The sequence below is a fragment of the Pseudophryne corroboree genome, chromosome 6 (genome assembly GCF_028390025.1).
Source record: "Pseudophryne corroboree isolate aPseCor3 chromosome 6, aPseCor3.hap2, whole genome shotgun sequence".
Lineage (NCBI taxonomy): Eukaryota > Metazoa > Chordata > Amphibia > Anura > Myobatrachidae > Pseudophryne > Pseudophryne corroboree.
Genome location: NC_086449.1, coordinates 434,686,312 through 434,712,875, shown reverse-complemented (window position 1 = coordinate 434,712,875; position 26,564 = coordinate 434,686,312). Strand labels below are relative to the sequence as shown.

The 26,564-nt window shown below is 40.8% G+C and overlaps 1 protein-coding gene and 1 pseudogene across 1 annotated transcript in view; one reads left to right on the top strand and one right to left on the bottom strand.

Moving 5' to 3' along the window:
* Positions 1 to 18,035, top strand: part of LOC134932548 (chloride anion exchanger-like) — a 115,023-nt gene extending 96,988 nt beyond the window's left edge. Inside the window, exons 12-20 of the mRNA XM_063927077.1 lie at positions 1,350 to 1,456; positions 2,618 to 2,687; positions 2,768 to 2,860; positions 2,937 to 3,032; positions 3,221 to 3,460; positions 3,573 to 3,627; positions 7,161 to 7,306; positions 15,297 to 15,362; positions 17,801 to 18,035. Coding sequence (XP_063783147.1) covers positions 1,350 to 1,456; positions 2,618 to 2,687; positions 2,768 to 2,860; positions 2,937 to 3,032; positions 3,221 to 3,460; positions 3,573 to 3,627; positions 7,161 to 7,306; positions 15,297 to 15,362; positions 17,801 to 17,824 — 897 coding nt within the window. The 3' untranslated portion in view covers positions 17,825 to 18,035. The remainder of the gene's footprint in view (positions 1 to 1,349; positions 1,457 to 2,617; positions 2,688 to 2,767; positions 2,861 to 2,936; positions 3,033 to 3,220; positions 3,461 to 3,572; positions 3,628 to 7,160; positions 7,307 to 15,296; positions 15,363 to 17,800) is intronic.
* A 7,080-nt stretch (positions 18,036 to 25,115) lies between these two features.
* On the bottom strand, positions 25,116 to 25,234 carry LOC134937207 (5S ribosomal RNA; annotated as a pseudogene).
* Positions 25,235 to 26,564: the final 1,330 nt, after the last annotated feature.

Genomic DNA, 26,564 nt, shown 5'->3' with positions numbered 1-26,564 from the left:
CACTCAGTCATGTTAGTAGATGAAAAACCAATAGTGGTTTATTAAGCAGAATGGGTTATAAACAGCTCAGCACACTTCTGTGATCCAATTCTACATGACAATTCCCTCCTGGAACTCCTGACAGAACATTACTTCTTAGCCAGTCTCCTGCCACTCTCTCACCTTCTCTGTAGATCTCTCTCAACTCCTCTTGTTATACCCTCCTATGTCTATTCATCACACAAGCTGGTCAGTCAGGAGTGGAGACGAGGTGTCTGGACTCTTGTACACAATGGAGTGCACAGGATCAGATTACCTGCATCTCCATACAGAACCTGTTTACTACATAACCTACTCATCCTAATCACATCTGAGTGTACAGCTAGGGGACTTACATTACAATGAACTGATTTAACTATGTTACTAACACTCTGGCCTAGACTTATTCAGTTAACAATTACATTGAATATATAATAACCAAATAAACTACATATACCAAATATAACAGATAAAATATAACTGTACAATATAATAACCACACAATACAATACAATATTGCCTAGCATATAACTAATAACATATTGGCAATTGGTGAAGTCCATGTGTAGGACCAGGGCTAGGAAAGTAACCATGTGTCTTTTACCACTGTGCGACACAAAGCGCCGGCTGTGTCATCACGTGTCGTCACAAAAGCGTTAGAGTTAGGTACCACCGTGGGGGAGGTTAGGTTTAGGCACTAAGGGGGAAGGATTAGGGTTAGGCTGTGGGGCTTGGGGGGGGGGGTAGGTTTAGGCACCACCGGGAGGGAGATCTGGGTCAGGCACAAAGGGGGAGGTTAGGATTAGGCTGTGAGAAGGGAAGGGAGGGTTTTAGGGGTAGGGGAGAGGGGGGGGGGACATTCTTACCTCTCTCCTGTCTGGATTTCAACTATCGGGATGCCACTATCGGTATTCTCACTGCCGGCATCCAGTACGATGGTAAATAAAAATGGACTAAGTATAGTAGTTCAGATTGATTGGTAACATAAACCATTTCCTTAAAAAAAATGAAACCACTAAATTAATAAATAAATCACTGAATAACTATTCTTCAAGACACTCTTCAATATAAATCATTGCATGTGTCACAAACCCAATCAGCAAATAATGGTATAATAAAGATTAATTAACAATATATGAAAAGATGAAAAAATGTTTAAAAGCAGTAAATAATGATACAATAAAGATTAAATAACAATGTATCTAGGGATGAAAAATGTTTAGTAGCATTCACATAGCACCAGACATGGATGCCTACTCCTGTCCTTCTTATATCTTATATCAATATATAAAATGCAGTATTGTAATATAAAGTGTTGTTATTCCTTATAGCTTGTGTGGATATTGACATTCATAGCGTCTGTAATTCTTGGCCTGGATCTTGGTCTTGCTGCTGGTGTAGGAGTTGAACTTCTCACAGTAGTGTTCCGTGTCCAATTGTAAGTAAATTGTCTATTGCATCTTTCAAGTGTTTTAAAATGGAATATTTTACACATTTTTGCTTTCCTTGCATAAAATGATTAAATAGATTGGAAAGCACTCTATATAGTTTTATGAACATTGGTATGATTAGAGTAGTAGGGGTATATTTACTAAGATGGGAGTTCTATTTAAGGTGGGATGTTGCCCATAGCAACCAATCAGTTTCTACTTCTCATTTATCTAGCACCGTCTAGAAGATAATAGCTGAAATCTTTTTTTTTTTTTTTTTATAATCTGTTTTTATTTAGGAAAATAAAAAGATTACATCCAAATAGACAAGAGCTTCAAGACACATAATTAACATCAGTTGCATATTAGCCATAAGGAGCAGTATAACTCGCCGCCCTGAACACTAGTATTAGAGCAAAAGCAGACTTTGATTGGGTGTTCAATGGAATCATCATAATGCCTACTCGTTATTTGTCAAAACAGCGGATGTAATCATGGTAACATAAGTAACAAAATAGAGGAACTATAGGAAAGAGCAAGATATGAAAAGAAGGAAAGAGTAGGTAAAAAAAAATAAGAATAAAAAAAAAATTATATAGTGTGACCAAACCCGGGGGACCATCAGACAGAGGGGAAGAGAATTGCAATCTCTTTAATCAATCAACTGCTAAACTCGGATCATTTAGTAGCATATATGTAGTCTTTGTACTCTTTGGAGGACGTATATTCTATCCAACGTAACCAAGTGGCCATGAATTCTGGAAGTCTATCTCTGGAGACCAGGAGGATGTTCTCAATATTCATATAATAATTGATTCTAGTGAACCAAGTTTTCCTTGTGGGTGGGGATGATAATACCTGAAATCTGATTGGTTGCTATGGGCATCTTAAATAGAACTCTCATCTTAGTAAATTTACCCCAGAATGTTCAGAGGTCTAGTTAATGTACAGTAAGTGCATACTATTGTATAGTTAGAAAAACAATCTACTGTATATGCAATGCTTTTATTTATTAACTGCTGTATTCTGTAGAAAGAAAATCTATAGCATGGCCATCGCCGAATCAATAGCATATTTTGTCTAAGTTTATGTCTGGTTAGCCAGATATGTCTCTACTATATAGGTACTGTAATGATCATCACATGATAAAATCTTCCTGTTTCCTGCAGCCCCAATTTTACAGTGATAGGTAATATTGAGAGAACAGACATCTACAGAAATGTAAAAGACTATAATGAAGTAAGTATTACTAAATGACAAAAACTGTGTATGTGCAGGTATACAAACAATGTTTCATTAACTGTTCTTATTATACACAGATTTGTGAACCAAAAGGAGTAAAAATTTTCAGATGCCCATCTCCTGTCTTTTTTGCAAATAGTGAAGTTTTCAAAGAGAAACTTATTGCTGCTGTAAGTATGTGATTCATTGCATGTTGTCAGTATATGGTCTTCCAACAGTGAACAATGAAACTATTTTCATCTACAGGCTGGCTTTAATCCACTGTGGGTGCTCCGCAGGAGGAACAAGGCCCTGATGAAAATAAAGAAATTGGTGAAGAAGGGAGAACTAACCGTCACATCGGTGAGATCTAGAATGCAATATATATGTGAAAGCAGAAAATGACAATATACTTTAATGCAACCTGACACTTTCATTGAGTTCACTCTACAGACATTTAACATATACACTGTATGTGTTACATTGTTTTATTTACATGGTTAATTTCTCACAGCAGAAATAATATATTTTCTGAAAATGTCATCCTCTAGAAAGGGATGATTTGTGCACCATATGACAATCCAGAGTCTGCGGATGAAGAGGAACTGGACAATAACAGGATTGAAGAGCTGGACCAACCAGTTAATACAGCCGATCTGCCCATTGTCATAGATTGGAATGCAGACCTTCCATATAATATTCAAGTACCGAAGATTGAACTCCACAGTTTAATCCTTGACTTTGGAGTAGTGTCATTTATTGATATGACTGGTATGAAAGCATTGAAAGGTGTAAGTACTTTCTTCCAATTTATATACAGTATATAAAAAAGTAGTGTACAGTATATGCAATGATAATGGAGAGTAAGGACTATGCAATCAATGTAGTTGTTTTGTATTACAGATTTTAAAAGAATTTCTTAAAGTTGAAGTACATACATACATTGCTGCTGCAGACAGTAAGTGGACATTTCTAAATACAGTGACTTAATAACAATATTTTTTAATTAAATAGTGTAATGTGTTTTTGTAATTAACAATCTCTTCTGCACTTGCTGTACATATTTCTATTGATTGATATACTTTATTATCCATTCAGTAACTATTGAAATATATCCAGTATATACAATCCCATATAATAAAAGGCTAACGTTGCTTCTCACCTCTATGGGGGGAATTCAAGTGTTGTTCCATTCAGGCGCACACAGCCGCTGGCCCTGACATTACTGTTATGCCGTTCCATTATTTTGATGGGCTGGTAACTAGTCACATTATATTCATCAGACTAAGACCCAAGTCAAAATTCACACTAATCAGATAATACTACTTGCACGTGAATGGATGATTTATAGTAATAGAAATGTATATACAGGTTGAGTATCCCATATCCAAATATTCCGAAATACGGAATATTCCGAAATACGTACTTTTTTGAGTGAGACTGAGATAGTGAAACCTTTGTTTTTTGATGGCTCAATGTACACACACTTTGTTTAATACACAAAGTTATTAAAAATATTGTATTAAATGACCTTCAGGCTGTGTGTATAAGGTGTATATAAAACATAAATGAATTGTGTGAATGTAGACACACTTTGTTTAATGCACAAAGTTATAAAAAATATTGGCTAAAATGACCTTCAGGCTGTGTGTACAAGGTGTATATGTAACATAAATGCATTCTGTGCTTAGATTTAGGTCCCATCGCCATGATATCTCATTATGGTATGCAATTATTCCAAAATACGGAAAAATCCCATATCCAAAATACCTCTGGTCCCAAGCATTTTGGATAAGGGAGACTCAACCTGTATAATGATCCTGATCCAGATTTGTGAGCAATTCCATCTGTGAGTAGATCTTGAGATTTTTAGAAAACTACACATACATCATTGTCTGCATATGCACCTAAAAGCAATTATGGTTAATACAGTTGTGTGGATCTCAGTCTTATATCCACTTGAGGCTGAGAAGATGTAACTGGATGGCATCTGGGTGCTCGCACATAGTCAGAACTCTAGGCAATAGGATGAGCATGTGAAGAGATCTGTCTTACTTCAGTCATATCTCTAGCACCAAGAATAAGGCTGGTGTAAATGATGATGATGATGATGATGATGATGATGATAACTGATTTCACTAGAGCACGGATGAGGGAGGAGCGGTCGCATAGATGATACTGACTTTGAATACAGACAAAGATCTGCCTTTGTTCTGTACACAGAAAGAGGCCACAATTGTGGTCACTTTACTTGTAGCTCTAAATCCTGCCCAATATATGCAATGCGGCTTTTTTCTAGAACTAAAAGTCCTACTTTTAAAATTATTGAAAGGACTGATAATATTCATGTGTTCCTAAATACTTACAGTGATTTATGGAATAGTATTTGTCCTTCTGCTGAAAATATTCAATAAGAGTGGTGTCAGCTCACCGCTCCTAGATGTTAAGCTGGTAATATACCTAAAGATTATTTTTTCAACCAGCTGGCTAGTGTCTGGTTGGAAGAAAAATCAGGTAATGTATGGGAGCAAATGACAATCCCAATCTCCCAAACACCGGAAAATGTATGAAAACGGTTGTTCAGACAAGCTGGTAAAAATCATTTAAATTAACTAATCTGAACAACCATTTTTGTCTCTATTCCGACATTTGGGAGCAAATGGTCGATTGTCATTACTTTACCAGATAATCTCTAGGTGTGTGGCCAGCCTAAAGCTGGGTTCACACCTATAAAATCGTCGGACTGTCCTCCGATATTAGGTGAATGGCCGACGATTGTATAGGTGTGTATGCAGCCCCAATGCAGGAGCGTTAGCCGATAAACGGCGCACAATGCCTCCTGCTTGGCTGATCAGGAACATTAAACCCAATCAGACAAGGACCCGGAATGTGTGTACCAAGCTTTAGAGTCCAGCTCACAGCTTCAGGGTTAAATCAACAAATGTTCCAGTAGGCTGATCAGTAGGCTGAAAGTTGCTAGGTGCCAATAATTTCTAACTGTAATCAGCAGTTTAAATCAGAATATCTTGATGAGCATTTCAGCAACAAAGCAGTTTTCTAAGAAGCATAAATGAAAAGTGATACAGATACAGATGAGTTCCCATATACCTAGCATCTGTACACCAGCAAAATGTCTGACACAACTGAGATACTCCAAGAGGTGTTGCATGGCGTATTCTTTAAATTTTGTTTCTTATTTACACCGCAGACGCAGTAAAACACCACTTTCTGGGCGGGATGTACTAAAAGTAAAATATAAGCAAAAATCTGAAATATACATTTTTGTAATTTGGCAACTTTCCCATATGTACCATGCCACAGAGTGTGATGCATTCCGGGGCTTGGAGCTAATGGATAACGCCATGTTTATGTAGAATTATCAATTATCGCAAAGGACAGCTCTTACCGGGATAGCTGTCCTTTGCAATTTTAATTGCATTTCTTAGTACATACCAGTGTTATTTAAGCCGGTATGTACCCAATAAGTGACAGGATGTACCACATCGTGGATGCGATGCTTAGTACATCCTGCACACAGTGTATTAGAAATGCTGGCTGTAACTTCAACTGCACGAGAATTAGTTTAAAATATGTACAAACTCGCAGCTGTAGCACAACTCCATTTGGAGTGAGAAAAAGCTGTGCCTGCTGCATCGTAGCACATTGAATACAGATTCAGACTCACACACAGGCTCGGACTGGCCCACAGGGGTACAGGGGAAAACACCGGTAGGCCCCACTGCCTGGGGGGCCCTCCTCCCCTAGGGATCAGGTTCTAGACTGTGCACTTGAATTATATATTATACATATGTTACCTTATACTGCACAGGATTATGATGTATTCTCTACAGTACATTGCTTTCATTAATCTGGCACATTATCATGCATTCACTAACATTAATTACTATATAAATTATCAAGGAGTCAGGACCAGGTACTCTATAATGGTTAGCCAAACCTCTGTGGTGGCTGGCCACACCCCCTTTGGAGGCTGGCCACACTTCTAATCATGGGCCCCTACAACTGCATATATACATGCTCCAGTCCGACACTGCTCACACAGATATATAAATGTCACACATCCAATTGATGAGTGTAGTTTTGTCACGCTCAGTTGTTGTAGTTGTGTGAATAAGACACACATTGTGAGCAAGATAGTTGCTTGCCACGACTGAGGCTCCCGGGACCTGGCCCGCTGAGAGGGGCTATGTAGTGTGATTCGAGAAACGGTGTATGATGGCAGATCTGTATATGCCTAGTGTATATATTTTCAATGGTTTAGTGCAGACATGTCCAAACTGCAGCCCTCCAGCTGTTGAGAAACTACACATCCCAGCATGCCCTGACACAGCTTCAGCATTCTCTGACAGCAAAAATGTGTCAGGGCATGCTGGGATGTGTAGTTTCACAACAGCTGGAGGGCCGCAGTTTGGACATGCCTGGTTTAGTGCAATACGTGTTGTAACCACTAACTAAATTCTCATCCTACAGACTGTGTGTTGGAAAAGCTGAAACGGAGTGCATTTTTTGATGATGATATTAAAACATCAATGTTTTTTCTCACGGTCCATGATGCGGTTCTACATGTTCTTGAAAAAAATGGGATGCAAGATGCATTAAAATGGGGGCTTGACAAGGTAACTCATATTTTTAGTGCTGCTGTGTAGATTAAACATTAAGTTCATAAAAATACTATTTATAGATCTCAACTTAAAAATTTATTTTGCTACAAATTAATTGTTTAATTTTGGCTGCATGAACTATTTTTGTGTGATATACAGTATTCTCTTATTTAGTATTCTGTGGTTGTGCGGAGAGCATCTAGGTAGTATACACAGAGGCCACACTGGGTCTGGTGACACCCAGTGAATACTTCATACTCCCACCCCGCATGCCAGAGATGTGTGGGCTCGAAAGTGGACATGGCCTAGCATAAAGGGGTCATGGTCTCTTGGGATATCCCAATTGCACCACTCCAGGGGCATGCCCAGAATTTCCAGTATGCTAGGCTGTCCCCAGAAACTGGTGCCTGCACTGCTGACCTCTCCTCTGTGACAGGAGACGGGTGCTGTAGTAGAATGTCATACTGCAGTCCACGGGCTCATGTCACTGCAGGGGAGCCAGCATTTTGGTGTCACCCCCTCCAATCATGACACCTGGAATGCGGCCTGCACCCCTATAGTGAGGCCACTGAGTATACAGTTGGCCTGGGTTGTTTGAACCCAAAACAATCATCTTGTCTGATCAAAATAGTCATTTGGAAAAGAAATGGAATTAGGTTTGTGCAGACTGTATGGAAACTGTGATTGGTCAGTGATTACACTGTCTTGTTTATGTAGTCATTTCACAATCAAAATGATGTTATCAAGCAATTCTGTGGCATAGCAAATTGTCCCACCCCAGTACTCAGAACATGTCTTACTATTAGCATATCTGCTTACAGACAGGTCCTCACACTATGACAGGTGCTACAATATTATAGGGAGTACAACAAATAAACTAGGGGTAATCATATGTGCATCCCATTGTAGTTATGTGTAGACAAATGTAGAATATAAGACCCAGTCAGTGAAATCTAGTAGCCACTTTGATGTTTTTGAAGGCATGCAAAGTAGAGCATCACAAGTCTATAGACTGTGTTCCAGGAAAAGACAAGAAGTAGTGCAGAAACTTGGAGTCCATCACATCTGCTTTTTATCCCCACTTTTCTTGGGTAAAAAGGTGATATAGACAATATAACCACCTTGCTAGTATATGCAGATATACACAAACATGAGCTGGCTTTAGCCAGACTTTGACTTTCTGTTGCATTAATATTGAAAAAAAAATTGAAATTTTTTTTAGAAAAAATGATCTAGAAATATTTTTTTACAGTTTTTATTGATTGAAAAGATGCTACACAGACATCTGTTCAATGATATTACTCTATTTTTCTGTGATGGCCATTACATAAGCAATGTTGCGGCAATATGATAATTGTTACATTGACTTACTTATGCAAAGGCATGGGTAAGTCATCACTGGCTTCCAGCCACTATAATACCACCAGTGGGGGTCATCAATGGTGGTATTGGGAACTCTGTTTTTACAAGTACAGTATAAACCGATCAGCCATAACATTATAACCACTGACAGGTGAAGTGAATACTATTGATTACCTCAGTACAATACAATGGCACCTCTAGAATGGTGGGTTCAGTGGCATAGCATTATGTCTATGCAGATTCTGTGTGGTCTAGCCATCCCCATGGAGTCTGCTGAAAATGTCCCTCCAAAAATGGCCGCCACCTAGGAGGAGACCGATGCTAGTGGTCCTACTTGACCTCTGTGAGGGAAGCACAGCAGTATTTCATTATCCAGAAGTGCCAGGAATGATTACTCTGCCAGCAGAAAGTGCAGAAAGCTGCATCTTCTGCCGTGAAACCCCAGACAATGAGGATGAAACCCCTGGCAACAAACATGGAACTCAGAGCATGAAACCCCTGACAACGAGCATGAGACGTAAGACAAGAAAGAAAAATACCCTTTTTTCTGGCAAACTCCTTCGTAGAAAATTTGTGTTGTGTATGCTTAGTTATATTTAAAACGTAACATTTATTAAAGTTTATTTATAAAAAGAGAGAAAAGTGTAATCCCTCCTGTCCAGTGTGTGTGTATAATAATTTGCACACTGGCTACTGGAATTACTGGTTAAAGGAGTGAAGTAGAAGACCTTATTTTGACTTGTAATAAATGTAAATGCTGAAATGAAAAATATGCAGTGGGATACACATTTTAGCTCTAAGATTGGGATTCGATGACAGCGCCCCCTGGTAAGTATTTTATTACACCCTATCTTATAGTTTACAAAACAATACTGGCAAATAATTTCTTGTTCAGATATTTCCGGTGAAGACTCGTGTGATATAGGGGGTCATTCCGAGTTGTTCGCTCGCTAGCAGATTTTAGCAGCATTGCACACGCTAGGCCGCCGCCCTCTGGGAGTGTATCTTAGCTTAGCAGAATAGCGAACGAAAGATTAGCAGAATTGCGATTAGAAAATTATTAGCAGTTTCTGAGTAGCTCCAGACCTACTCACAGATTGCGATCAGCTCAGGCCGTTTCGTTCCTGGTTTGACGTCACAAACATGCCCTGCATTCAGCCAGCCACTCCCCGTTTCTCCAGACACTCCCGCGTTTTTTCCTGGCACGCCTGCGTTTTTCCGCACACTCCCAGAAAATGGCCAGTTTCCGCCCAGTAACACCCACTTCCTGTCAATCACACTCCGATCACTACAACAATGAAAATTCTTCGTTCGGACGTGAGTAAATCTACTAAGTTTTGTGCTAAAATACTTAGCGCATGCGCATTGCGTACCATGCGCATGCGCATTTTCACCTTAATCGCTCCGTTGCGAAAATCGGCAACGAGCGAACAACTTGGAATGACCCCCATAATACGGATAGGAGTAGGAACTGAAAAGGAGAGATATGAATCAGCAACTGGCATAGGTCACACCTGTCCACAGCTCACAGCCTGTCAATTAACACTAGAAATCCAGGAAACAGCGCTCTCTTTAACACTCCCCCCCCCCCCCTACCCCCAGCATTGATACGTAGGGGACACGGATTTCTTGGAGAACGCATGCTTTCTACTCTACAGAGAGCATCTGCATTGTTATGTGGAACCCCTGGTCTGTGTTCCACTGAGAACCAAAACTGGTCAATTTAGCGTTAACCTCCCTTTTGGTGTGCATCTAACGAAGGGTACATAGGGGGTCATTCAGACCTGATCGCTCGCTAGGTTTTTTTTTGCAGTCCAGCATTTGCATAGTCGCCGCCCATCGGCTAGCTGTGCAAGTGTGCGTTTGCATGTGCAGCCGAGCAGTACAAAAAGAGATTGTGCAGTTTCTGAGTTGCCCAGGACTTACTCAGCTGCTGCGATCACTTCAGCCTGTCCAAGCCCGGAATTGACATCAGACACCCGCCCTGCAAACGCTTGGACACGCCTGCATTTTTCCAACCACTCCCAGAAAGCGGTCAGTTGCCACCCATAAACACCTTCTTCCTGTCAATCACCTTGCAATCGGCTGTGCGCATGGATTATTCGTAAAACCCATCGCACAACAACGATTCGCTTTGCACCTGTGCGACGCGCCTGGGCCTTACGGTGCATACGCCAGCACAGTTCTGACCTGATGGCAGCGCTGCAAAAAAAGCTAGCATGAAATCAGGTCTGAATGACCCCATAATCTGGTGTAAACTCTCAGCCAATTAGATAATAATGCAGTGCCTCAATGGCCCATTTTATGGCAAAACTGTTTTTTTTCACTGTGGCGTACTTTTGTTCCCTAGACTACAGTTTTCACTTGAGACAATACGGCCCATAAACCCAGGACTGGCAACAAAAATATTGGGGCTTGGTACACTGATAACTCTGGGACCCCCCTTCGTTGATCATTTCCCCCCTCTTTTCATCCCTCCCCTGTCCTATTACAAAATAGAGAGACACATTGAGGAAGCAGACTTAGAACTGGCGTTAGGTGACTCACAGTCAGTCGGCTCCGGCATTCATGTGACCAGTCCTGCCCAACTGAGTATAGCATCAGTGGTCATGCAACATTTATTGAATTGGGGAACACAGCAGACAGTCGGGCAAGTACTCTGTGCCTTCTCTCAGGGAAGGAGCTACTTGATAGGCAGGCACTGGTCAACAAGAACTTCTCTGGCCTACTTTAATCTCTGATTGTTGTGACCCTCAGTGGTTGGTGACCATCCAAAACTCGGGGCACCTAGGAACCTCAGGACCTAGTACAAGTATACCTCTAGTTACCTCCTGTCAGTGGGCCTGCCTACACCTACACTAGAGGCATCCATTTGTAGAGTGAACCTTTAGTTGAAGTTAGGTACTTGCAGCACCGGAGTGGAGCATAGTACCGATCGAAAATCAAGTCAGGCTGCTTCAGCCTACTTGGTCTATATCAGTTGATATGGCCAATTCTTCTGTAACATTTTTGTTAATGGTGCTTCCAGAGTTTTCAAAGAAACTTACAAATTGCCTGTAATCAGTGGCGTCACAAGGCGGGTGCGGGGGGTGCGGCCCACACCCGGGTGTGACACCTGGAGGAGGGTGACACCAAATGTCAGCTCCTCCGCACTGACAGGAACCAGGTGCTGCAGTGAGAAAGTCTCCTACAGCACCCGGCTCCTGTCACAGAAGAGGAGCCGACAGCAGATGGAGACTGGCACTGGGGGAAGCCCAGCATCTCCGGAGATGCTGGGCACGCCCCCAGAGTGACGATTCCTGGATCCCCGCGAAGCCACGCCACCGAAATACAAGGCCACGCCCCTTTTTTGCCGCAGTCGCTGCAGGAGATCAGGGGCGCGCACCGGGTGTCACCACACCCGGTGACGCCTCTGCCTGTAATATCCAATGAACCCCAAGAAGGCTGTAGCTGATTTTTTTGGAGTGTCTTTGGCCAATTCCTTGCTACTTAACTTTGTTCAGCTGTGGTTTAACCAGGCCTTGACCCACTCTATACCACAAGCATTTGGCTTCCTCTATAACTTCCACACATTTGTCTGGTTTAGTGGTTAAGCTGTTAGCATGTAAGGTATCTAATATAGCCTTGGCCTGTGGGAATTGGGATTCCCAATCCAGGGTATGGATGAAGATATCGTACAAGTAAGTGCTATTTGGGTTGAAAATTCTTGTCCATGCCCTATTGGAAAGTAGCCAAAGTCCTGTGTAAATCAAATGGGAGGACCTTGTATTGAGATAGTCCATGCGGTGTAGAGATGGCAGTCTCGTTCTAGATGGGTGGTTAAGGCAACATTTTTAACTTATTAGGCACTGACCACAGCCAATGCCCTTTCATGGTGACCAATGGGAGAGTTATTTCATATGCCTTAGTTGCTACATGAACACAAAGAACCTTCACTTTGGGCATTTTGGTCAGGACTAGTTGGTTTTACGTGCAGTGAGCTAAATGGCTAGCCCCAGAGACAGATTTACATGCAATATATGAGCCAAATGGTACATCTAGGCATTATACACGGGTACAGCAGTATAAACTCCTGGAAATTTGGTGAGTTTTGATCAGAGATGTGCGGAGAAGTTAGCCAGGTGAGGCACTGCCTCACCTGCCATAGACTTTTTACTCCAGAGTTTTGGCTATAAAAATGATTAGAATAATGCAAAGATGATATTTCAAACAGATTATTTGTATTTTTCATATACTGTATTCGGTCAAAACTCTGGCACAAAAGTTAGTATGACAGGAAAGGCTCTGCCTCATCTGCCTCACCCCACCACACATCACTGATGGCCTCCATGCAGATGGACTTATTGTCAAATATCTTGGGAAGTTTGGTCCCTCTCTAGTCAGTGAACAGTCCATGGACTCCTGCACTGTAGGACTACAGGCCCCAGCAAGTCTCCCTCACATGCAGCTCTCACTTGAAGAACAACAAGTAAAAGCATGTGAGGCATTAGGGGCCAACTGGTACCTATAGTTCCAATGTAAAATACAGTACACGCACAATCAATTGCAAAGTCCTTGACATACTTACCTTGTCCCTGGCACCAGTCGGCCCCCTTGTTCAGTAGGCCTCCTTGGTGGCACTCGGTCCTCTTCTCCAGTAGGCAGGAGTTAAACAATAATAAACCACAAGCCATATAGATAGATAGATAGATATATAGATAGTACACAAATAAAGACGCAATCACAGATATTCGGTTAAGTAAATTATGCTGGGGTGTACTGTATCTCAAGGCAATCCTGTAATGTCTGGTAGACCTACAAATACTTTTGGATTTATAGGAGAACACTCACCAGGCTTGTCACTGAAAGTGAAAAATTAGTTTATTAAATCATAGCAACACACTCATAGGAGTCGACATTTCAAACCTTTCAGGGACCTTTGTCAAAATGTGTAAAGTACTAAGTTTTGCACCTTCTCACTAAGCACTTTACACGTTTTGAAAAAGTTTCCTGAGAGGATCGAAATGTCGACTCCTATGAATGTTTTGCTGCTATAAGTTAATCAACTCAGTTTTCACATTCAAAGCCTGGTGTGTGCTCTCCTATATACCTGAAACTATATAATGCAGGCTTGAAGTCTGCCAGCCACAGAACAATTAGTCATGCTGGGAGGTTCAATTAGTGGGGTTACCCCACGCATTAAACTACAGAGGTGGACTTTTCCTTGCAGCTTCAGGATCTGCAAGGAAAAGTCTGCATGAAAACTCACTGGTAGGTGTTCAATGCATGGGGAGACTCATTGATTCCACAGCTTACGTGGAATCACTGGGATCGTAATTATTTGCATATAAGTCCGATGGCTGGGGGCCTGTACATGCTCAGGGCCTGTTCTGCACATGTGCAGAATGGGTCCTGCAAGTACATACAGTGTGCTCCCAAGTCATTTGAAGGTGTTACAGGGGCAGTGCAAATTAGCGTGCCCATCAAAAAAGTTTGCTTGTTTCACACAGGGGAAAGTGAATCTTAGACAGCCTAAGAGTAGGAGGGCTGACATCTGCTGCTACCCCCGTGCCCCAGAAAGGAGTGGAGACAGTCAGTCCAAGGTCCCGGCGCCTGCGCAATGGATGCGGCAGGTGCCGAGACCAGCACATGCACAGACACCACGGTGCGACTGTGCAGGCTGCGGCCCGTAGAAGCCAGATTGGGCTGCGCCAAAGGCATGGAGTGGCTTCCTATAGGAAGCCAGCTCTCTGCTTATCACAGCCTGGTCTGGCAGTCCCGGGGAGAAGAAATACCTCCCAATGGGACAGCCTTGAGTGTCTGTGACTGACATGTAGAACTTCCAATAGGAAGTCACTGCCAGTCACAGTGATTCCAGTGCAGTCACTGCTGCAGTCCATATAACCGTGACGTATGGAATAAGTTGTACCACAAAATCAAAGCTACATACCAGATAATTGCAATCAGATATGAGGTACTTCTTTAGAATACATCCATGGCTCATAGATAAATAATGTACCAAATGGTGTAATGTCATATATTGCACATACATCTAGAAAAACATTCCCAGTCAGGTAACATGTAGAGCCAAATGTAGTATAGTAGAGGAGAAAAGGCCCAATACAACAGCTTCAACTTCTTCTTATAGTATGATGAACTGGTGGATCAGTAGTCTACCCAGGATTAATCTGTTAACTGCATTTAATTGCTTAGGAGTAGGGATGAACATCGCATTGCGATGGTTCGCAACCATCAATGTTTTCGTTACGATGGCCTCGGTTTTTCGATATTCAATAGCAGTCTTCTGATGTTTGTATTTGATGGTGTTGCGATGGTCCCACCCCCTGTTCCATCCCCAGCTGGCCACGCTGCTAAGGTTTTCCACATGCGGGTCTGCGCTGCAGAGCTTTTATTGCACATTCATAAATCATATACATTTTTTTCTATCAAATTCTTTTTATGCGATGGTTAGTTTACCATAATTTGATGGTGGGCCTCCACTGTCCATCCCTACTTAGGAGTGGACATGTCCAATCACTGGAGATCAATCTACTGTATGTACAACCAACTTTATAAGAAGGCTATAGTTTTGTCAGTTATTTGCTGCAGGAAACTCCTTTAACACTTTAACAGAATTCTTTATTATTTTATGTTATTAATACAGGAAACAGCCAATCTTGTCCTTTCAAATGAAGTTAAAAACGGAAACCTCTACAATGGCATACTTGAGGTAAATTTTAATTACTTTTTAAGTAGCATGGCAATTTTTAAAAAGCATGTAAGTAAAAATTCGCTGCATGAGGGGGTTAGATCCACCACTGCTTGATTTGTTTTCAGAGCCAGCCCTAGCCAATTTAATGCCCTAAGCAAAATTTTGGCTGGTGCCTCCTAGCACCACGGCTAGTTCCACCTCTGACCCAGCACCCCTCTCTCAGCACAGCACCTATCAACCAACAGCCCAGAAAACAGCAGCAGCCAGCAACACCCACCACCCCTAAGCATGGGGTGTAAGTTAATTCCAGGAGCCCAGAGGCAAGTTTGAGTTTGGTTCCCCCCTCCCTTAAAAAATGGGAAGACAAATATGGTATGTGTGTGTGTGTGTACACAGTATATAAAACTAACACCACTTACAGAATTATATACTGGAGATAGCGCTCTCATCCGGTCTGCAGGGACTGGAGCACTCAGTGAATTTGGCTACAGCTATGCTGTGTAACAATGGGCATGGGTCAGTGTCAGACTCACAAGATTTAGCAGCCTGCAGCATGCAGAATCAGCGTTTACTGGTGGGTCCCATCTCACGGTCCAGCAGCAGCGGTGGGTGCACCATTGCTTGCTGCAGTACAGGCTAGGCAACCAGGAGCTTCCTGTTCCCTATTACAGGTGTGTTTGCAGGGCTCCTGGGACAGAGCCGATTAACTCTGCAGCAGCAGTGGGTGCTCCGCAGAGCTCCGTTGGAAAAGCAGCAGTCACACTTGGATCCTGCTGTGAACCACACAGGTGCTGCTGTATATGTAGGTGCCTCTTCAGGTCTTGGAGCCCAGTCCCACACCACAGCCCCTATAAGGTAACACAGCTCATATGTACAGCCCCTATATACAGACACACAGTTCCCTAAATGTAATTATTATTATTTATGGGCAGTTATTTATATAGGCACACATATTCCGCAGCACTTTACAGAGAATATTTGATCATTGAGTCCCTGCCCCAGTGAAGCTTACAATCTATATTCCATATCACATGTACATACACACACATTCATGCTAGGGATGATTTTGTTGGGATCCAGTTAAGCTACCAGTATATTTTGGGATTGTGGGAGGAAACCGGAGTACCTGGAGGAAACCCACGCAGGGACGGGGAGAATATACAAACTCCACACAGGTAGAGCCATGGTGGGAATCGAACCCATGACCTCAATGCTGTGAGGCAGTAATGCTAAGCATTACACTGTCCGTACTGCCCTATAAGGTAACACAGCCCCTATATGCAGACATGCCTCCTGAATTTGGCCACATGCCCACAGTATCCAGGCCCAGCAGCTCTCGCAATGGCCCTGTATGAACTACACATGGCCACCTTGTGCCTATTGGAGCAGTAGCAGTTCTTCAGAACTTGCTATGCTGGCTATTTCATCAGGACTACGTGTTTCATGTTATTATTTTATTACTGCAGCTGGTTATGGCTGTTGCAGGAGACCTGGTGCCAATACAAAGTAATGAAACTTGCCATCTAATGAGTCACATTATTTCTGGGTTCTGTAACATGATGATGAGGACATGATGAGGAAGACTAATAAATGATTTTCGTGATTTTTATAACTAAAATGTAAAATTAAATATAGCATTTTAATGAAATTCTATTATTTCCTGGTTCAACTTCTTTCATTATGCTTCCTGACTTTCTTTTTGCCCATGTGCTATCTAGTCAAAACTTTTTATATTGTATTTTTTGTTTATACTATTGTACTGTAACTCTAAAGGTCCATACACACGGAGCGATATAGCTGAGCGAATTTGATTATATAGTCAAAATCGCTCAGAAAGTTAGTGCATATCGCTCTGTGTGTACACAGCCAGCGATAGCGATGCACGTCGCCGCCAGGTCGCTGTCGCTGCTAAAAATAGACTGTGCAGGCAAGTCAATATTGGCTAGGTCGCTGGAAAAGAAAAAGCATCCCCTTGCTTAAATGAGTTAGCTAAAATCGCCCATAGCCAAAATCGCTGGAAAAGTTAGTCAAAATCGCTGGAAAAGTTAGTCAAAATCTCCTACTGCCAGTTCAAGGGAAATCGCTCAGTCAAAGGGTGAAATTCAAATGATATATCACGCCCAATCTCCTGTCTAAAATGATCCCTGTTATCGTGCATATCACACCCATAGTAATCAGGTTTAGCCGTGTAAAGGATTGGGTGCCTTGCTACTCCAAGGGTAGCAAGCTGAAAGAATGATACCATGCATGCCCCCGAGGGCAGAAACAGAACGGGTGTGGAAAGGGGTGAAAAGAATTGAATACCGCCCAAAATCTCTCCGTGTGTATGCACCTTTGCTGTATGATGTTATCGACACTTGGTGGCGCCATATAAATAAAAGTTAATAAAATAATAATGATGCCTTCCAACATTATTTGTTACAGTTCTGAATCTGACAGTCGTTTCTGTTTTTTAGGTGAAACATGAAACAAAATTCTGAGCCCTACTCTACACTGTACTTCTCATGACTGACTACGGGACTATTATTCAGATGTGACAATACTGTACATAGTGTTATACTGTGACAGTTTTTCCTTATTTTAAAGGGTGTTAGAATGATCAAAACTACTGAACAAAATATTTTTTTCCATTTTAAATACATTTTATTTATTTACCAAAAAAGCAAAATCTGCAAAAATTGTAAGTGAAATTAGACAATATTATTTATAGAATTAGCATATTATGTAAATGTAACTGTTTTGTACAAACTCTTTGCTACTATAGACTCTGAGATATAATTTATTTTCTTCATTTGTAATTTACTGTATGTACATTTATGAATCTTGAATTAAAGGACATATACGTAAATATTCTCTTATGATTATGATATAGTAAAAGGTTGGCAGAAATGGCCCGGTGTAAGTTATTAATATAAATAGTAAATGTTTGTATTTAGTTTTAAACTAGGATCCTTTTTCTAATTATGACCAGGATATTTATGCCATGTTACATCTATTTTCAGTAGCATTATGTAAGATCTATACTGCTTGTGGTTCTATTACTGCTCATTACCACTCTTCCTTATAGTACTTTCTGTGTGCTCCTTTATCTGTGTGACACATGTAACATGATACAGACACATGCAGAATGTATGCACTAGGCAAACAATATTAGCTACAGCCCAATACTGCTCTGGCTATTTTCTTTAAAACACATATTTAAGCGATCATTATTTATTAGATTTTTTATTTGAGCCTTTTAGCTCTCATGAGCCTATTAGTTACATAACGAATAATATGATGTTTCCTAAAAAAAACCCTCAACTATTGATAATACATTTAATTACAGTTCGTCTTTATTGGTCAGTCATATTTGGACGTTAATCCAAATGCACTGACTGAGTGCACATAAACATTCTCTCCAGAATATACTTATTCATTTACTGTATGTTCAATCCACTGTGTGAACAGGAGGGTTGTGGTATCTTGTGTCAACAGTCATAATGTCAGCATTCATGTAAACCACAGATGAAATGTTGGTATGTCAGAAAGTTGACATATCTCATTTCTAGTGGCCCAGCGGTAACTTACCAGGTCCTGTCGGCTGCAGCTGCTTCCGAGTCCCAGCAGTCATGTGACCATCACTTCTGGGTCAGATCTTTGATGCTCCAGCATTCTGGTAAGTAGTCCCTAACCGTCATCCCTACCCCTAACCGAAACCAGCCCTCTAGTGTCTAACCTTAACCTTCCCCTCCAGCAGCCCAGTGACGTGCGGTGAGGTGAATGGCTGGGGAGGAACACATGGGGATGGGTCTGAATGCTGGGAGCCTGTCTCATCCTCTACTCACTGTAACTCTCCCCTCACTACACTAAGCTACATTGTCCACTGAGTCTCCTACCTGCATCCCTGTGTCTTCTCTTGCTGCTGCTGACTGAGCTCCGACTACAGTGCACCACCTGGTCACATGACACATCCAAGTGTCCATCATTGTACAAGGCCCGTCCCCACTTTCAGAAGCATGCCTCCCTTTCTGTATAGTGTTACTGCCCATGGTGAGGCCACGCCCCCAACTCTGCAAAACAGTGTCTGACTGTAGAATCCAGGCAGAGCTGTTGCTGCCTCATCTCTCGTCTCCCTGCAGCTCCAGGGATATCCACAAAGCTGGTGAGTGTTAGCTATATAAAGGATACAATAAACAAAGAAGATATTTGACAGGGAGTATGACAGGGAGGCTCTGCCTACCCTGACTGCATGTCCCTTCCACAGCCTAATCCTAACATTCTCATAGTGACTAACAGTAGCCATTCCACTTGCAGCCTAACCCTAAATTCACCATTCTGACAATATCAACATTTCAGGATTAATAAAAGAAAAAGAGAAAGAGTTGTCTATTTTGCTGGCGTATTTGAAAAATTGTTTCAAATATACCTTTTATTACAAAATATTAAAATTGTCAGATTTGTGAAATAAAACATACATAAAGTGAAGTGAAATAAAGTGATAATTAAAAATCCGTGTCTCACTGTGTTCTTATTTTATATTAATTTAACATCTGTATATATAATATATTTCATTTTCCTATGTATGTCTTGAATTATTTTATAGTACAATGTAGGGGAGTATTGTACCTCTAGATATTTTTTCTATTGTTATTATATTACCGTGATATTACTTTCTATTATTGTTATAATGATGATTCAAACATGGCATCCATGCAAGAAATGTTTGATTGTATAAATTCAATATAATATTCATGTCAGTAGATATATAGCACTATATTTGATGATCCCACTTAGTTGGATAGAGGGTATAGGGTATTACTGCTGCCATGCAGTTGGGATTATAGGCTGGATTGCATGTATATATATTCCTTGAACTGAGTATAGATGGAATACATTTGATCCATTTGAGTTATCTGTTAGTAGTAATAGAACCGGCTTATCTGTTACACAAATAAAATGTGGTCACTGTGCCTGCTGACAATGATAATCCATTATGTCAATTGTGCAGACAGTGAGAAATTGAGTGTGTATATCACAATGATAAATAAGCAATATATTGCCGGTAATATTGTAGTAATTTATTTGTCTGCTGACTGTGATCCTTACTGTCACGTCTATTGGGGGTCATTCCGAGTTGATCGCTCGCTAGCTACTTTTAGCAGCCGTGCAAACGCATATTCGCCGCCCACGGGGGAGTGTATTTTCGCTTTGCAAGTGTGCGAAAGCCTGTGCTGCCAAGCGGTACAAAAACATTTTGTGCAGAACAAGACCAGCCCTGTAGATACATGAATCCAGCGTCGGAGGTCCCGGAATTGACGTCAGACACCCGCCCTGCAAACGCCTGGATACGCCTGCGTTTTTCCAAACACTCCCAGAAAACGGTCAGTTGATGCCCTCTTCTTATCAGTCTCCTTGTGATCGGCTGCGCGAATGGAATCTTCGCTTGCCAGTGCACAACAATGATGCTCTTTGCACCGGTACGACGTGCGTGCGCATTGCGGTGTATACGCATGTGCAGTTTTGCTATTTTTTTTACCTGATCGCTGCGCTGCGAAAATCGACAGTGAGTGATCAACTCGGAATGACCCCCATTGTACAGACGATATACAGTAGGTACACTGTGAATATCTTAATAGATGTTACATTAATACTGTATAGTTCGAATCCCTATATACCATTTTCTTTAATCTGAATGTGAATTATTGTTCCATTCCAACTCTCGTATGGATTAAACAGATATACCCATTGGGTTAGAGGATAATGTATAATCACATTTGCCTATTCTGTTGACAGTACTATATACAGCACGTCTATCATACAGATATTTTTAGGATATTCCCATATACTGACATAAATATTAAATTAGATGGATGGAACAAAATTTAAACCCATATAAAAATTGGTTGCCCCAGGTGAATTAACGGGGATATACGAAGGTCCTGATATCCCTAATATTATCCTCGGTGTGGTCATGAGAGAGTTTTAATAATTAAAATGTCACCTCTATTATTACTGTGCTGTATATATTCTTTGCTTCTCTCCACAAGCTTATTGTTATATCACTCACCTTGTCACGTCATTACAATTATTCACTTTGAATAAATATTTTAAAATATATAAAAATGTTTATTTGAATTTTTTTTCTTTTTTTAAATTGATTATTTTTTCTATAAACCACCTTAACCAACACCATTTTGTTCACTCCACTTTATTTTTATTCTTATTAAACCTACAGTAAGATGGAATTGGTGCTGATAAATGTAATTATATTATCTGATATCTGCTTCTATTAATATATACACAGTACTGTATATAATAATATAATACCACATCTTAAACTGATGACAAGTAATCAGATAATGATATGGACCCTAAAATTGATATGCACTGCAATTTTGTGGTTAATACAACTGTCATTGTAATAGATATCTTATATGACAGCATATATTAATATTTTATTTTCTGCTAAAAATACAGAATAGGGTAAATATATATATATATATATATATATATATATATATGTATTTATTGTGCAAGAGAAATTGGAGAGCTCACACATCAATGTATATTTTGATAACCTTTATACAAAGTGTAAATATCCACATACATCAAAGTTTAAAATCACTTGTTTGGGCACCACTCTGTCACAAGTACAACCGTCAGTCCTCTGATCTGCCCAGCCAACCTCTCACGTGGGTGACGTCACAGCGCCCACGTCGTTTAGCAACTACCAACGCGTTTCGTCCAATATATACATTGATGTGTGTGCTCTCCGATTTCTCTTGCACAGTGCCTTTTTACTACACTCCGGTGACTCAGAGTAGGATTGAGCTGCACGTGGGAGGTTATTGTTCTGAAGAAAAGAATCTCCAGATGGACTAGTTGCGCAAAGACTGAGTATTTCTTTTGTGTGTATATTTATATATATATATATATATATATATATATATATATAGTAAAGGGAGAGAGTGGCACTCAAACGGACTTCTCTGCAGGTTAACGTTTCAGTTTTATTTACAAAACTTTCGTCAGAACAAAGAACAATACAAAACTGCTTACCTTTATACCTTAAAGCACCCGTGAAGACACCCACATGGAGACAGGAACCGCTGGACGCAGGGCCGGTGACATCACACTCCCGCGACGTGCGCTCATCTGTGCCTGTGCCGAACCCTCCGTTGCCTAGCAACATATAGTACACTAGTGAAGAGACCATCACCATGACTACCAACTAGCAAGCCGCACTGTCATAGATACGATGATGCCGGACAGCCATTCAGTGGGCTGAAACTTATAATAAGCATACTGCAAGGCCAGCGGCATTACCCAGCTATAGCAACCATACATTCAATACAGTTAAAAATGAGAACAAGATATTAAACAAAACAATTAAGATTCAGTTGTTCATTCAGTCCTCTTGGGGCCACGGTGTCTAGTGAATGGATCCACCGCGCCTCCAATTGCAGAAGCCTCCTGCCTCTATCACCACCTCTAACATTCGGTGGGACATGATCTATAAGCTTGTAGCGAGCGCAATGTGGCTAAACTATGTCTGTGCAGCTTAAAGTGCCAGGCCACCGGCTGTTCAGAATCCGAGCCCTCCAGTGCATGCCTGATCGACATCCTGTGTGTCGCCATTCTTTCACGCAGAGCGCACGTCGCGGGAGCGTGACGTCACCGGCCCTGCGTCCAGCGGTTCCTGTCTCCATGTGGGTGTCTTCACGGGTGTTTTAAGGTATAAAGGTAAGCAGTTTTGTATTGTTCTTTGTTCTGACGAAAGTTTTGTAAATAAAACTGAAACGTTAACCTGCAGAGGCGTGCGGCGCCCATTTGTTTATGGAAGCAAGAAGTCCGTTTGAGTGCCACTCTCTCCCTTTTCTACATTGCCCTGCTGCACAGCATCGCATTGGAGGCACCGAGCACCTTTATTGGCTAGAGACGGAGTGCCGGTAACCCAGCTATGTATATATATATATATATATATATATATATACACACACACACACACACACACACACACACACACAATCCAACAACTCATATGCACTGCACAAATGTATTTATTAATATTAATTTATTAAATGTATTTATTAATATAGAATAGATCCATATTCTCACAATTTAAACTAGAAGGACAGATATTGGACTCCTCTGCCTGTTTACTGATGCTAATATAGTAGCGATGACGATTACGCTATATTGTTCTCTACTAGGGGTCTATTCATGAAGCTGTGAAAAGTGTTGAGAAGTGAGCAAGTGGAGAAGTTCCCCATGGCAACCAATCAGCATTAAAGTAACAATTATACTTTGCATACTATAAAATTATACAGAGCAGCTGATTGGTTGCCATGGGCAACTTTTCCACTGGCTCACTTCTCCACACTTTTCACTGCGTCATGAATAGACCCCTTAGTCCACCACGGCAACGTTATGAACCAGGAAATACAAAGATATGGCACACCTCCGCATCCAGGGAATACATCACACATGATTGGTCGCAGGATTCACGTGATGATGCATCCAAGCAGGGATTGGATGTCTTATGCAATATAGCCATTCCGGATATAGCAATCGGGTCCGCCTGACAAAGCTGTTTTGTGAAACACATGTAGTGTGCGTGTCCGTGCTCACTGTTCTAAATAAATATGTGTACTTATACTGTACACTGATTTTACAAGCTATTGAAGCATGATTAATACAAATGTATAAGTGCACCTAGACGTACTCCTATGTCTATTGATATACCATTCAATGTATAAAAGGGGAGCTCAATGTACAGAGGAAGTGTATGTGGACGGCAGATAGAAGCAAATGTCTAAATAGATATATATGCAATCTATACTCACCCACTTTGATAGCACTGGGGAGGGAAGTGTTAGCCGAGTCCCTCACATCATGAGAAGGCTTTGATACTTGCATACTTAGGGGGACATGTACTAAGTAGTGATAAAAGTGGAGAAGTGAGCCAGTGGAGAAATTGCCCTTGGCAACCAATCAGCTGCTTTGTACACTTTTATAGTATGCAAATTATAAATGTTACGACAATGCTGATTGGTTGCAATGGGCAACTTCTCCACTGGCTCACTTCTCCACTTTTATCACTGCTTAGTACATGTCTCCCTCAATCACCTCAATCTTTCACTCATACTTTCATCATAATTGCAGGGACATATATCTCACACTATACACTGCTTAGATCTCTGTGCAGCATGGAATAAAATAGCTACATGTAATCTGCACTCACTTACCTTGCTAATATTAGAAAGGGAAGCATTAGCCAAGTCCCTTGCGGGATAAGAATGCTTGGATACTTGCAAAATGAATCACTGCAATTCCTCACTCATGCTCTAATAACAGTTGCATAAATATTAAGTAGAGAAGAAGTAAGACTCTTTTGTGGGTGTACTCTTAAAGCTAATTATCGAAAATCAGGATATGATAAGCATATAAAACATGACTTTTAATAGAGATAATTAAAATATGGTATCCAAAACAACAGACAAAACACATAAAATATAAAATGCTTGGGTCTTAAGATTATCACAATTATAATAACCAGGAAAATCTCCTGAATTGAGTTGCGAAGACCAAAGCTGCCAATCTAGCAAGCTGGTTTACCAAAATAGTAGTTTGAAATCCATGCAAGAAAACTTGTGCTAACAAGTCATAGGTATAGCCTTAATGTGCCAAACCAAAGTTGATAGAGGTGAGCAGATTAAAGAATTGAAGAAAGATGAGAGCAGTGATTCTGCTGTCAATGTTAGGCAGGGAATCAAGGACTAGTGAGTGGTTCTACTCTACTCGGTATTCCCCGGTGGTCCCCCAACCAAGTACTGACCAAGCCCAACACTGTTTAGCTTCAAAGAATGGATGGTATTGGGCATCTTCAGTGTGGTATGAAAGTAGATGGTACGGACGCATCAAATCCCTGGATCACTGATGAGAGATCACCATCGGGAAAATTGACTGATAGAAAAAAGTAGGAAAAGATAGACAGGTGGATCTGCTGCCAACGTTAGGCGGAGAGGGAGTTTATACAAAGATATTTGCCCATATTCCCTCTCCGGATCATTGGTGAGAGTCCACGAATCGGAAAGGGGAACTGATTGAAATAGGTGAAAAAGTGATTTAGGTCCAAAGTTATACCAATACAAAATAGGTGAAAAAAACAGTCACAGTATAATTTCTGGCACAAATAATGATTGAAATATGTATACCATATAAGCAATAATATAAATGTACAGTACCTCTAAGGCTGGGGTTTGCTCTAGATGAGGCTACATGCAATAGTCAATATAGACGTATAGGAAATTCTATAATACTGGCTACACCGTTTGGTCCAATAACCTAAGGACGTATATATGTCAGAGGCAATGTGTGGCTAGAATGCACAGTAAAGCTGTGGCGACCATCCATCAGTTTGTTGCAGTGTTCGTGTGTTTTTATGCTTCATGAATAAATTTGTGTACATTTTTAAGCACCATCGTCTGCCTGACTCCTATCTGCAGCGAGTGGAGGAATAAAAAGAAACCTTTCAGTGCACTCGAGATTGAATTCTAATGTAAGTGTCATTCTTAAAGTTCACTGTGATTGAAAAGAGTACCAGCTATTTCCTAGAACATTCAAAGATACCTTGATAGGAATGCGAGGCTGAATGTTAATGTGAGTGTCATTCTAAATACATGGAGCCATCTGAGGGCAGATTGTGGATTTTCTTTCTAAAAACTCCCCTATCAGATGTCGCATTGTGAAAGTTCACCATGGTTTAATGGTTTAATGTTTTAATGTTTTATTAATATAAAACATCATCAGCGCTAGTTTTTTTATTGTTTATTTGTTTGCATGAGTCTATTTTTGGGATTTTTGAAGGGTAAATCCCATTGATTTTAAACCAGCAGCTTTTTTCTTGCAGCGCAGGGCCACATCCAATATATTTGTTGTAGCTGTAAGAGTGCACCCACAAAAGAGTATTACTTCTTCTCTACTTAATATTTATAGTACTACTGCTGACTCAGGGTGCACCACCACATAAACTCAATTTGGGGATATCGCCCTTGATTGTCGAAATTTGGTATTTGTTATCATTTACAAGTATTGTTACTGATGCGGAATCACCTCTCTTACATGCTCTAATAACAGTTGCAGTAAGATATATTCTTCATGTTATACAGTTTTCAGATTTCCGTGCAGCATGGAATATAATAGCAACTGATAACTATTGCATCCATACAGTAGCGG